At 36.4% G+C, this 13961-nt stretch overlaps 4 protein-coding genes and 1 long non-coding RNA gene across 7 annotated transcripts in view; 3 read left to right on the top strand and 2 right to left on the bottom strand.

Annotated features, from left to right (window-relative positions):
* The first annotated feature begins 60 nt into the window (after positions 1-60).
* Positions 61-6450, top strand: LOC100186475 (mitofusin-2). The gene is made up of 15 exons (XM_002126816.5): positions 61-345; positions 616-693; positions 978-1247; positions 1525-1628; positions 2130-2301; positions 2497-2635; positions 2832-3016; positions 3188-3260; positions 3528-3731; positions 4028-4189; positions 4455-4608; positions 4837-4922; positions 5199-5324; positions 5596-5801; positions 5863-6450. Exons 1-15 carry the CDS (start codon positions 172-174, stop codon positions 6094-6096), a joined length of 2367 nt encoding a protein of 788 aa, XP_002126852.1. The 5' UTR covers positions 61-171; the 3' UTR covers positions 6097-6450.
* On the bottom strand, positions 6144-8104 carry LOC100183348 (p53 and DNA damage-regulated protein 1-like). Its single transcript, XM_002131824.4, has 4 exons — positions 8070-8104; positions 7718-7858; positions 7082-7303; positions 6144-6630 (listed from the first exon to the last, which is right to left on the bottom strand). Exons 3-4 carry the CDS (start codon positions 7298-7300, stop codon positions 6451-6453), a joined length of 399 nt encoding a protein of 132 aa, XP_002131860.1. The 5' UTR covers positions 7301-7303; positions 7718-7858; positions 8070-8104; the 3' UTR covers positions 6144-6450.
* A 111-nt stretch (positions 8105-8215) lies between these two features.
* Positions 8216-11726, top strand: LOC100185711 (serine beta-lactamase-like protein LACTB, mitochondrial). Of its 3 annotated transcripts, none has more exons than XM_002131816.4 (9): positions 8216-8658; positions 8895-9018; positions 9164-9354; positions 9432-9615; positions 9807-9975; positions 10348-10480; positions 10798-10845; positions 10923-11027; positions 11316-11726. In XM_002131816.4, exons 1-9 carry the CDS (start codon positions 8545-8547, stop codon positions 11577-11579), a joined length of 1332 nt encoding a protein of 443 aa, XP_002131852.1. In that variant the 5' UTR covers positions 8216-8544; the 3' UTR covers positions 11580-11726. The 3 variants fall into 3 exon arrangements, with proteins under 3 accessions (XP_002131852.1, XP_009857727.1, XP_026696537.1); XM_009859425.3 differs by having other exon boundaries at positions 8895-9033; XM_026840736.1 differs by lacking the exon at positions 10798-10845 and having other exon boundaries at positions 8475-8658.
* Positions 10520-13961, bottom strand: part of LOC100181044 — a 9705-nt gene continuing 6263 nt past the window's right edge. Inside the window, exon 4 of the mRNA XM_026840734.1 lies at positions 10520-10675. Within this exon, the coding sequence (XP_026696535.1) occupies positions 10523-10675 (153 nt within the window). The 3' untranslated portion in view covers positions 10520-10522. The remainder of the gene's footprint in view (positions 10676-13961) is intronic.
* LOC113475808 lies at positions 12702-13955 on the top strand. Its single transcript, XR_003397585.1, has 3 exons — positions 12702-13160; positions 13419-13616; positions 13865-13955. It is a non-coding gene; the product is annotated as an uncharacterized LOC113475808 (long non-coding RNA).

The raw sequence follows: 13961 nt of genomic DNA, 5'->3' as shown, positions 1-13961 counted from the left end.
CATGTGTTAATAGTAATAAGGTAGATCGTGATAGGTTTGTAAAGCTGTTTTTATTTCAGATCCACGGATATCGTTTACACCCTTAAATTTAATGATAAAATGTGGGCAAACTGCTTTACATTAATCAATTGAGAAAAACCCGGATAACTTACCGTGTCAGGTTACACTGCCATGAGGATGAACCGACATTCAGGAGCAGGGGACATGGGATCTCCTTTAAAACACTTTACGAATGCAAAGAAAAAAATCAATGTTTTGTTTTCTGACATCCAGACTTACATTGAAGAGTTTGGAGAATTCATTGATGATATTGGAAACAGTGATGAAAATATAATTATTGAAGAGGTCAATAAATATTTGTTTGCAAAAAAGAAATGTGCTAATAAAAACTCTATTTTTACATACAATGTATAGTGGTTGTTGGGCTCAGATGTATAGATTGTGTTTTTTTACAAACATTTGCCTTCCAATTACATCTTAATACAGTGATGAAAATTTATTTGTTGAAGAGGTTGAGAAATTATTTATTTGAAAAAGACATCTGCTTAGAAACTGTATTTGTGTTTCTTTTAAATTAGCCACTAGAAATCATTAAAAATTACGGTTTCTTTTCAGGAACTAGAAGATGATGTTCTTGCAGCCTTGGAGAAAATAAATGGAATAAAAGATATGTTAACCAGAAATCATATGAAGGTAAACACAACTACAGAAACAACACTTGCATCTTATTTAAACTATATAGGCAATTGCTCTAACCCAGTGGTCATTAATGGGTTGTCTGAATTATACCCATGCATGGAAATAAAAAAATACCGGAAAATAATTACCAACAATACAAAGTTACATACAACGTAACTCATAAGCTGGCACGGGGCATATGAAACAGAACATACGTGTTATAACGATGGTCGTTTTCTGGCGATGCAAAGATAAAGCATTGATTCATTTATTTGCTAACTTTCCTGTATTTTATGCAGGTTGTTTTCTTTGGTCGAACAAGTAATGGCAAAAGTTCTGTTGTGAATGCAATGTTATGGGACAGAATACTTCCAACTGGTATTGGGCATACTACCAATTGCTTTTTGTCAGTTGCTGGTTGTAGTGATGAAGGAAGTACATCTACTGACTCTGATGAGGGTGCTTATTTATTGTGCAATGGCTCAGAAGAGAAACGAAGTATTAAAAGTGTAACGCAGCTCAGTCATGCTTTGAGCGAAGAAAGTATGTCACCTGATAGTCTTATACAGGTTAGTAACTTAGTAATAAAGGTAACTACTTATATGGTATATAATCCTGTAGTGTGTGTATTGTGTGTACCTTGTCATCTTGCTAGGTTAAACAATTCATTCAGTTATGTAAACTGCACAGGTTTGTGCTTTTACTATTTTGTTTAGTAAACAAACTGGTCTACATCAGTAGATCAGTAACATGATATGCAATGTATTTCCTGTACAATACATTTTACACAAGATATGCAACTAATCTAGCAAAATAAAATCAATACAAAATATGCATTTGTCTCAGGTGTTCTGGCCAAAAAGCAAATGTGCATTGCTAAAGGATGATGTTGTGTTAGTGGATAGTCCTGGCATTGATGTTAGCCATGACCTTGACCAATGGATTGATAAGTAATTGAACTTCGTGATTATTTTCTATTTTGTAGTACATGGTTTCAATCAACTGATGTTAACTTAAATTGTGCATCATATGTAATAAAATGTATGGATATGTGCTCACAAATGCTCCCATTATTGTATTAACCATCTGAGATAGTAAAGTTTAGTGCTTGTCCTGCTGTGGTAGAAGCTGTTTATTGTAACTCACATGTCATCGCCATGCTGTAGATGTCAGTGGTGTGGAATGTGTTGTGTTTGTTAATCAATTAAACCTGAACAAGTGATGGCTTATCTGTGGTGGACTATTTTGTTTACTGTCTAGCTTTTATGGAAAGTCTTCCAACAATTGTTTAAAGTACAACATAACATATAAATAAATCCTTTTTTGGGTTAAAACCTGTGAAAAGAAAAAAAAAAAAAATATTGACCATATAGACAGAGTAAGAAGGCAACAAAAATTGAAAAATGTAAATATTTCCAGTGAATGATTTTTTACAGTGCATTGATTTTCAGATATTGCTTGGATGCCGATGTTTTTATTCTTGTTGCAAATGCTGAATCAACTTTAATGCAAGCAGAAAAGAAGTTTTTCCATCGGGTTAATGAGAAATTGTCCAAACCAAACATCTTTATCTTAAACAACAGATGGGACGCATCTGCATCGGAACCAGAACTCATGGAGCAGGTGGGGTGGTGTATTTCACATAGAATTGTAATAACTTAAAACAGGTGTGTTCATTTGAACATATGATGTAGATTGTAAACAGTAATGGTTGTTGGCTTTAATGTTTGGATATTTATGTCATGTGGTACTAGAATATTTTCATTATAATGTCCATTCAGTGAATTTGCCGTTTTTATGAAAATATTTTATGATCAGGTCCGTCAGCAGCATTTGGAAAGAGGGATTTCGTTTCTGGCCGATGAACTGAAAGTAATATCTAAGTCACAAGCAAAGGACCGAGTTTTCTTTGTTTCAGCAAAAGAAACACTGCAATCCAGAATGCCAAAGGTCCCAGGTACTACTTTGCACAGTTAACACTGCTTGAAATACATTTATAATCACTAATAAAGTAACATACTTGGTAACTCAAAGGTTGGCATAGAGTGTATTAAAGAGTGCACCAGGTTATAACGACTGTCATTTTCCGGCCATGTGAGGATAAAGCAAGTTACATTCATTCTCTTATTCATATAAACACACTCAAAACACAGGAAAAGCTGATAGTCCTGTGTACATGGCTGATGGACACCAAGTACGTCTGATGGAGTTTGCGCGATTCGAACGCGAGTTTGAGGAATGCATTTCACGCTCTGCAACTCGAACAAAGTTTGAATACCACACTCAAAGGGCAAGCAAGATAATTGACCAACTGCATTCTAAAGCTGAATGGCTTTATGTAAGTTTTTTCTTGTTTTATTTTTAAACAGGGATGGTTAGGTTTAGGTAACTGCAGTGTACTATGCCAATTTTATTTTCATGTACATGTTATGATATAGAGTATATACACATCTGTGATATTTTATTGATTTTAAACGCTTATTTTTAATTGAAGTATTGATTATTTCAGACAAAAGCAACAGAATTAATGAATGAATGCAGAGACAGAAGAGTGTTCTTGCTACAAAGACTTGAATATATAGGTATGGTGGTTTCACTTCATGCCAAACATTGTAAAATAAATAAATTTTCGTAATGTCCTCCAGTCTGCTACCAATCAGGGGAATGGGTGAGGTCCTATTGCAAGACGGCCTCAGATTTAGGTCACAGTTGGCCCATTACCCAATATCACTATAATAAAACACGTAGTGCATTTTAAGTTTTGCCGTTATCTGACAAAAGTCGAAGTAGTAAACATTACAAAATATCAAGTTAATAAGATAGAAATTAACTATTGGTTCATATTACAGACAACCAGATGAAGTTGGTAACCCAACGATCAAAAGATGGCATTGTTGCATTGGCCAATGAAGCAGAACGACAAGTCCGAGTTGCTATGAGCGACGAGATAAGACGCTTACCGCTTCTCGTGGATGAATTTCAGCGACCTTTTCACCCCAACCCGATGGTGTTGCGTGTTTATAAAGCTGAGTTATACCGCCATATTGAAGAAGGTATTGTATGTTTTCTTCTAATTGAAATTTTTATTGTGTTGTATGTAGAGTGTAACAGTCAGGCCTTTTATCCAAAACAATTTTCTTTTCCGTCTTAAAAGAGTGATTTACCAACTGTTGTTTTATCGTAACTGCCCGTCGTTTCGCTTTTGTAAACTTTTCTGTTCTCTGTTATTGTGACCGAACAGACAAGATAGGTTTCATTTATATATCAATACAAACTGTTGTACAGCCAATATATTTATGTTACTTACACCTTATTGTATCTAATGTGTGTTTAACATTACTTGCCACAGGTTTGGGCCGTAACTTACATGCTCGCTGTAGTGGTGCTCTGCAGAAACAAATCGACAAAAACCGCAATGTTATGATCGATTCAATCCAACCGCTATTGATGACATCACCACATGGAAGTCAAGATAATGGAGATTCAAGTTCTGTCGATTTTGTTCATACTGGTGAGTTAAATGAATTATTTTAACTTATTTATCCTGATGTAGTGGGCCATCGACTGGTGTTCTGTTTTACTCATCTCCTGCTCGCTTACAAGTTACCATATCTGCAACTTTGTGGGTAATAATTTTCGGAGAATTTTCGTTCTTGAAAGTCGTTATGTAACAATAAAAGTTTAAAACTGGTTTCTGTTTAGTTTAACTTTTTTTTTTCCAAAAGAAATATTTCACACACTTTTAAATATTTTTTTTTTGTTTTCACCTCTTTCAGAAGAACCAGCTTCAAAGTTTAAATTAATGAGATCCAATTCCATCCAGCCAAGTTTTGACATGTCGTATGATATTGATTGCACAAGTTTGTGCTCCGACTTCCAGGAAGATATTGATTTTAAATTCTCACTCGGTTTCTCACAACTTATCGCAAGGTTAGTGAAATCTACTGCAAAAATATTCCAACCAAAATGAAGTGAGAAAAGAAATCTACCTTGCTTAAACTGTTGTATATTTGACTGGCGCCTGCCTCTAACCCAGAGGTAATGTGCTCAAGGCTTGTCGCTGCTCGATTGTGAGCGCATGTGTTTGAGCAAGACGTACGAAATACTAACAAAAGAAAAAATTCTCTTAGGAATATCTTATGTTGTATATTCCTACAGGTTTGTCGGCCCGAAAGAAGCTCGTCGTTCAAGATTTGGTGGAATATCAAATGATGTGGTGTCCATACCACCAACACCCAACAGTGGTAAGTAATATTCCAGATTATTTATGTGTCATATCTGTTTCCCAAGTTTAACTAAGGGGTATAGGTTAATAATCTTTCAACGGCTCATCTGGTTTTAAAATACGTAGTTTATTTCTGATGTTTAGTCCTCCATCCGGCAAGACTTCATCAGGGAATGAAAAATGTCTGAAATACACCACATTTTTTTTCATAACAGAAGAGATGTTGAAAGCTTGATTACAATATGCATGGTAGCAGAGGTAGAGTAAAGTTTCCTGATTTTCTTTATGATTTCAGGTAATGCTGTGGCCGATCAAGAAGGAAGAGCACACCAGGTCGCTACCCAAGATTTTCTGTGGTCGCTTGCATCGGGCTACTTCCAGTATACTCAATCACATTCCACTGTGTTTGTTGTTTGCTTGGGTAAGTTCAAACTTTTCCTTTTAGTTTAAAAATCAGAAACTTTTTCTCCAATTTTTAAAAAATAATGGCTGTAATAATAATCAGTGGATAACATCCTTTATGAAAAGTATACACTGTTTTGATAAGCTGCCGCAGTTTTTTTTACCTTTTCTTTGAAACTTTTACCTTAATTTTTGAAATCAAGTTTGTAATATTAAGTAGTGGATAACATTCTTCATGAAAGTTATAGCAGTTTTCTGATAATCTGCAATGTTTTTTCTTATTTTTTCAGGTATGCTTCCATATGTGTTTTGGAGGTCAATAGGTTGGAGAGTGGTTGCTTTCTCTGCTGTGTCATATTTTGCTTTGTATGGTTATGAACGGATAACATGGTCCTCACGTGCAAAGGAAAAAGCATTGAAGAGACAATTTGTGGAACATGCAACGGATAAACTCAACTTAATCATCAGTTTTACAAGTTCCAATTGTTCTCACCAGGTAAGGACTTCTAGTAGTTGCTAAAATTAAAGGAGTTACATTCAACTTGTTGTGGCAACAGGTACAGCAGGAACTTTCTGGCACTTTCTCACGACTCTGTTGTGAAATTGAAGAAGTTCGAAAGGAAATCGAGCAGGAATCCGAAGACTTACTTCACCGCTGCAATCATCTTACACAGGCACAAACTCAATCAAAAACACTTCGTAACAAGGCTGGTTGGTTGGCAGCAGAGTTGGAATCCTTTGCCAAGACCTACCTTACACCCCCACCCACTTTCAATGGTGGTACATCATAATTGCTCAATGGTGGTACATCATAATGGTGATTGCTCTTCAAAAGTTGTGCTTTTTGCTTGTTTATTATATGATATATAACATGAATTGCACAGTGTAAAGCAATTATTGAATGTTCTGCTGCGGTTACAGTTAAAAGTATAAATAAAAGTGTTGCAATTTCTTTAAGCTATGTACCACTGTTTGCAACTAATTATTCCGATATGTGGCATGTATTTAACCCACACAACTTAATTATTTTAGGATTTAAATTAAATGTACATTTAATTGGTGCCCTACACTTGCTGTTACTTTTTTTTGATTTCCTACACATACATACGTTGTGCAGTGTTATACAATGTTTTATGTGAAACACATCAGTGCATCACTCTGTTCAGTTCAGCTTTAGACAGTGGATGTAAGCCATAACCAAGCAGATCACTTTCACCTTGTGCGTCCCTTAGTTTGTTCACCTTGTTATGAAGATTGTCACGAATCTGAGATATTTCTTTGTCTAATTCAGCTTGGTCTGATTGCAGCATCGTAATGGCTGATTTCTATTTAATAGAAAAAAGATAGATTGAGATATTATATTAAATATTTTGTCTTAATTTAGGGTGTTTCAGTGACATGTATACACATTAAATTTCTCGGAACATTAATTGAATGTAACTTGCTTATCCTAAAAAAGATACAGATATTATATCTTTAAATGTTTCTATCTCTTTTTAGGATGTATAAGTAATAGGCATAAAAGATAAAAAATTCCTTGGACATTGTTAAACATAGTGACAAATCCGGCACCTTCATTTTAAAATTCCGCTTATGATTAAAAATACTAAAACACATCATATACCTATTTAAACCACTAACCCCATGGGCCACTTATTATTAGCCATCAGAACCCAGTTTAAGAACCACTAGCCTTTGCATTAGGAACACAGAAAGATACCAACTAAGATCACAAAATCATTTCGAACACATTCCCAAAATAAACATGGAATTTACTTTTGGTAACTTCAGGAAAACACCGCCAAAGTTCAGCCATGTTTTATTTTGTGAAGATGCTGGTGCTGTTGTCTTCTTATGAAGTGCAGCAAGAGCTTCTCTGTTGGAATTTCTCTTCTTATCAAGATCCACAATCTGCTGTTTGTCACTCAATACATCCTCTGCCAGCTGCTCCAGTTCTTCCATGTATCGCATCACAAACTGGGGATCGCGAGCCATTTCCTACAAAGTATATTTCATTATTTTTGGCATCATAAGCAATACGATTATTAACCCACACTCCCACACATAATTAATGTGGAAAATTATTTATTTGAAATTGTGCACCAATTTTTATTTTAAATTACAGGAAATGGAATTATGCAGATTTAAATAAATGATCAATTATAAGTCCTAAGCAGCTATAACTTAACCTCTGAACAAACTTAAAATGGCATAATTTTTCTTTCTTTTTTGAAAAGTAAGACCATAGAGAAGATTTTTTATTTAAATAACAAAGAGAAAGAAATTAACAACAAAACAACAGTTGTTAAAACACGCTATGAAAAAAGTGTGGGGAAGAGTGTGAATTAAAAGCATGGCTGTTGCATCCAAGTAATATACATAATAGAACAACTTGAATATCAGTAATATCACCTTTTTTAATCGTGGTAGTCTGGAATATCGTCAAATGAATACCCGACGTAGCCTCTCCAAGCACAATATGCAATTCTTAGTTGATAAACGCCAGGTAGAAAAGTGATGAAACCAAGTATAAGAACCGGCCAAGTTCGGTCACTAAAGAAATTAAGGATTACCACTTATTTTACTGTATTAAAAAAAAATAACAGAAGGAACACACCTATATTTGGAACCTTACCGTGTAGCTTTAAAACAAAATTATTGTACCTATATTTAGAATTTTACTGTAAAGTTTAAAAAAAGAATGAAACATACTAACATTTAGAATATTACTGTATAGTTTTCAAAAGAAACAGAATGAACGTACCTATATTCAGAATCAATGACCCCCGATAATAGCAAAGCTCCGATCACGATCAAGACCACTCCAATGCAAAACAAAGCAGTCGCGGTTCCAATCGCTCTCCACGGAACTTTTGGTACTGGTTTATCAAACTGGGAGTTTGTGTAAACGTCTCCTTCGCCGCTATAACCAGTTTCTCGCTTAAATTTTTGATACCTAACTGATGCTAATGACATAACCTTGTTTGTACGCTAAACACAACAGTTCACTGCTTTAAAATATTAAAAATTAAACATGTCATAATAAAAAAAATATTTCTCGATGGGGTTGTAGCAGTTTGATACACGGTTCCTTTATTAGGTTGACACTAATAGCGCAGACTTCAGAAGGTTTGTTTACACTTTTAAGAGCGTTGTGCTTGATTTGGTGCTGTTTTCTGATGCGCGTTGATGTTTCGTTGTGACATTTAACGATAGTGGCAAAAAATTACAACTTTAAAATGAATAGATTATTGCTCAACCTTCGCGTTTCTACCACATTCTTGGCTGCAACAATCGTCCACAAAGAAAATGAAAAAAACGAAAAAATCCATCGTAATTTAGATGGTTATCCTGTAAGTACTGAAATTTACATTTATAATCAACAAGAGAAGCCTTATGCTGTTTTTATATTGTAATTGCTTACAATTCAACCCGTTCCACATACGATTATTGGTATATAACTTAACATGTCACTTTTGCATAGCTTTTTGATGTTACTTGTCTGAAGCATTTGTGGGCGATGTAAATGGCAACCTACAATGTATGTTGGGGCACCACCACTTTGTATGCATAAACACACAAACTTTAGAACAGCATTTTTGCAACGGCGATTGCTAATTCTTCTAAGATGATCAGAAGAAGAATGGAGGAATGTGGAGCACCTGGGATGGTGGTCGCCGTCTCCATCAATGGGAGGACAGTCTGGAGTCAAGGTTATTGTTATTAAGGTCCGAATAAGATCGAAATCGTTTTTTTCCAAATATTAATTTTGATCAGTTTAATAATTTTCAGTTAAAATTTAGTTTTAGCTTTATAAGAGTATTTAATTTGCCATTACCAAATTTATACATTGTTTAGGATTCGGATACTCTGACGTGGAAAATGATGTCGAATGTCACCCGGGAACAGTGATGAGAGTGGCGAGCATCAGTAAATGTTTCACTTCAGTTGCAATGGCAAAGTTATGGGAGGAGGGAAAGCTTGATGTTGATAAACCAATTCATGATTATCTTCCCGACTATCCACCTATGAAATATAAAGGGAAGGAGGTACAAACAAATCCTATACTTAGGGCCTTACTGTTTTTGTTGTGGCTTGATTTTACCTAATGTTCCATGTTCTTCAGGTTAGAGTAACTCTGAAACATTTGTTGTGTCATGTTGGTGGAGTAAGACACTACAACAAAGAGGACGTACCAGATGATAAATCAAAAAAGGAAAATGAAAGTGAAATCTACTCAACCAAGCATTACACCACTGTAACAGAGGGATTAGAACTATTTAAAGATGACCCTCTTATAAATCACCCAGGTGTGTAGACAATGGAAATGGTCCAATACAGTAAAATTGAAGCATTTGCAGTAATTCCTGTTTCAAATTATGTTTAACACCAATTTGCACTACAAATGGACGACGAGAACTTCATACACATATCACTCAATATCAGTACTCAAAGACCTAAAAATTACATATCTGTATAATAATTTGATGTTGTTTTTCAGATGAAAATAAGTTTGGTTACTCCTCGCATGCATGGACATTAGTAAGCGCTGTGCTCGAAAAAGCTTCTGGCAAAACATTTCTCCGACTAATGAATGACACCTTCCATTCACTTGGCATGAAGCATACTAAACCAGATTTGAATAATCCAATCATTTATGGCAGGTCAAGGTAATGTTTCATTGCAGGACGTTTTTGCATTTTTAGTTGTTGCTTCACTATAATAACCGCTGGCAGTGCCATGACACACTGATTGGGGCGCTCATCACATTCCAAGAAAGTACTTTGGTTTAATGCTAAATGTCATCATCATGGACTTAAGGATTTAATACACTTAACAGTCATAGCTTAAACCCAGACTGTGGCTGTCCGAATGTCAGCTATGCAAAAACTGCCCACAATGAAAAGTTGCACACATAGTAATCTCTTAGCAGGCACTTAATGCGTGAGAAAAGACACCTTGATTTTTTTCCATTTTGTAATAATAAACAGTTGACAGTTGACACTCATCCTTTCAAATTTTATAGCTTTTGCCTTTTTCAGATATTATGAGAGAAAAGATGGCAGATTATTCAACTCACCGTATGTTGATCTCTCATATAAATGGTCAGGTGGTGGTTTCCTATCTACAGTTGGTGACCTTCTCAAGTTTGCCGATGCTGTGATGTACTGCTATGTATGTAGCTGTTTGCCTGGACAAAATGCAATCATAATTTTGTCATTTTTCTGCTGAGCAAGCGCATGAGGTCAGCGCTGACTTGAACCGAGCGTCCTGACCCAAGTGAACGAAGAAGTTCCATAGACTGTTGCTGACGATAAATAAGATCGCAACAAACTCGAACGACGAGAAAGTTGAAGCTGCATTCTGGTCCTGTTTGCCTGGACAAAATGCAATCATAATTTTGTCATTTTTGCTGATAAATAATCATTTTGTCATTTTAATTTTGTTATTTACTTTTAAAGAATTAATTATTTCAACAAATTTACTTTTAGAATGTCAAGAACACCAATTACCTGCCTGGGTTTTTAAGGAAAGACACGGTACGTGATACCTTTCTTACGATTTTTCCCCAGTAAGAATTCTGTACTAACATGCTCCTATTCTGTTTGACCACTAGGTTGAAAAGTTATGGAGCAGTTTTTCAGTCCCACAACGTTCAGAAATGTCTTCAGATCCAGAATATATGCGATATGGTTTGGGGTGGTACGTCTGTCCAGGACAGGTAATTTTATTGTATAACCAAGATTTTTTTCCCCTTTTTGGGTATTTTCAATTTAATGAAGATTGGTGTTTACATTTTTTAAACTGGAAACCCATTATCCACTGTAGCTTACTTCATCAATTAATGACCTAAAATTTTTGCGTCCCATTTATGTATGTTATTTTTCTTGTGTCTTGCCCAACGGAATGGTAGCAACGACGAGCCTTGAACCTATTACTTTTGGGTTAGGAGCAGGCGCACTTTGTCACAGCGCCAGACTCTTAATAATAGTCTATAAATTTTTACCAGGAGGGGCGAGGTAATTGTCCGAACCATCAGTTGGAGGTTGCGCATACTGGAGGATCAGTCGGAGCATCCAGCATCATCTTACTTCTTCCTGATGCAAAGATCGATCTACCAAACTCCTGTCCTCCTTCATCTGCAGATTACAAGTCTGATGGTGTACGCTCAGACGCCCCCATGCAAGGAATGTCCGTTGCTATTATAACCAACATCGGTAAAGCCAATCTCACTCCATTAGCTCGAAATATATCGCAACAATTTCTCCGCTAAGCTGTTGCGCTATTTTATTCGATATTTTGCTTGGAACTTTTATTAATTTAAAGAAATAGTGAAACACGACTCTTGCAATTAATTCTACACTTTTATGGTGCTCTGCGTGGCCGTTTGTTTTTAAATAAAATTGTCTTTATTCTGTTGCATACCTCGTTTTCGCTTACGAGTTACCGACGATTATATTTTATTTTTTTTCCTTTTTAAGGAATCGTTCTAATCACGGACACCTCATTCTAAGCACAGCGCCGATTTACATTGCTATTTATTTAGACTAATTTTTGGTACACAGAGGATAAACGCATACAAGAGGTATTTCGCACACGTAGGTCGACAACTCAGTTTATTAGAGGAACAAACGAGCGGCATCAGGCTAGGGACAAACGCGAGGACAGCAAGAGTATAAGAGAGCTACTGCCCTGATAACACAGAAAATAAGAGGGCTTTTATAGTGTAGTGCATGTGTGCCCAACCTATTTGGATCCAAGATTTACAGATTTACTTTTCAGCAGCACACGGTCTATACCCAGCTGCAGCGTCAACGTATGCCGAAATACCTCATGTATGCGTTTATCCTCTGTCTAAGCAACTGCAGCGCTTTAATGAGCTATGCTCATGTTTTTCTGTCAGGCAGTACGGGGCTTGTAATACCCAATACCCTGCTGGCTCACTTAGTTTTGTAAGCACGATACCGCTCTTTCTGAGATGTCGTAAACTGCGATGTCGTACAATGTCTTACATCGATGCGCAATTGCTTTATGGAGTCGAATACTGTGTGCGTTGGGGCAATAGCGTCGTCGCGAGGTTACGGAACGTGAACTCGCGATAAATCCCTCCAATATTATTCGCCCCCCCCCCCCCCCCCAATAGCATGAAACATGTGCGCAAACACAAAACACGGAAGAGATAATTGACAACAAAGAATGGCAGAATGTTGTATCTTCTCCGTATAATTATATGGACAGGAAAAACGCAGGATGTGTCGCTTAAACATAAACACAGTTACGCCAGATGTAATAGTTACGCAATACGGGTGTTTAATATTCAGTTTTTATGCATTAAGGTCATTTGGATAACTATAATATATATATCCGTGTGTGCTGTATTGGCTAAAGGTTGTTTTATTGCGTCGTTGGGAAATGGTTATGACTGTGAACGAACTGATTTATCGTTGAGTGAAAGCATCAGTATATCGAGTTGTTGTCGTGTCGAGTTATCGTTTATGTGGTGTAACAGTTTAGTGTATATTTTAATGACCTTCGTTTTTTAATCATTTTTTATTAAATTACATGTTTTTATAGTTGATTCGTATTCAGTAGCTTATAACAGACTACAACAGTCAGGCCCCGCGATTGGCCGTTAAAGCAGCGTTCCGCACCAAACCACCCTTAACACAAACGCGCAATAGCCAGACGAACCCTGTAAGTTACACGAGTCCATTTAAAAGTAACAGCGATTTTGTTGCTTTCAGACACTAAAGCGATAAACTTTAAGTCGTACATGCTGTATGACGGCATCCATATTTTTGGAACTGTCTGTAACAAAACAACCCGCATTACTCTTGAACTTGCAATCTCTGAGGTATGGGCATGCATTGGTTGATCAGCAAACTCGATTAGCAAGCGAGTAATTTGTAGTATCCTTACGACTACCTCAGATCGTTGCTATAGTTGTTTAAAACACGATCAAAGTATTTTGGTATTATGTGTTAAAGGTGTCCAATTTTATCCCACAGTACTATATACTACTAAATAATTGTGCACTGACCATCGTTTTAACTGAAAAGCCACAGACGAAGTATGAATACATTACGAAAGTCTTGCAGCTTGTTTTCTGCAGTAGCCGCCTGGGGTGATATGTACGGAACACAACCGCAACAGTCGTTGAAACAAAATAATGACGGTTCTATTCGCAATGAAAAGTTCGCATCTGCGATTTCTAAATGCTCAAGTTTATTGCGCAAAAGAATGACAGAAATCGGAGCACCCGGAATGGTCGTGGGTGTTTCCGTCAATGGAAAAACTGTGTGGAGTCAAGGTGAGAACAAGAGCAGAAAATGTGGTATAGTAGGGTTGGGAAAGATGGGACACCTTTTCATTCTGCTTTCGCGTTCCATTATATATATACAGACTTTCATAGGCCCTTGTTAACTGTTTGAAACACAATAAGGATATTCGAATATTATGTGCTAAAGGTGCCCCGTCTCCCGAACCCTACTATAAAAGCTAGCACAACTTACCTTTATTCCGTGGCTTGAACTAACGCTATGTGACTGATTACTTAAGGATTCGGATACGCTGACGTTGAAAATGATGTCGAATGTCACCCGGGAACAGTGATGAGAGTGGGGAGCATCAGTAAATGTTTCACTTCAGTTGCAAT

Source organism: Ciona intestinalis, chromosome 2, assembly GCF_000224145.3.
Source record: "Ciona intestinalis chromosome 2, KH, whole genome shotgun sequence".
Lineage (NCBI taxonomy): Eukaryota > Metazoa > Chordata > Ascidiacea > Phlebobranchia > Cionidae > Ciona > Ciona intestinalis.
The sequence above is the reverse complement of the archived record's forward strand: the minus strand, read 5'-3'. Positions and strand labels throughout refer to the sequence as shown.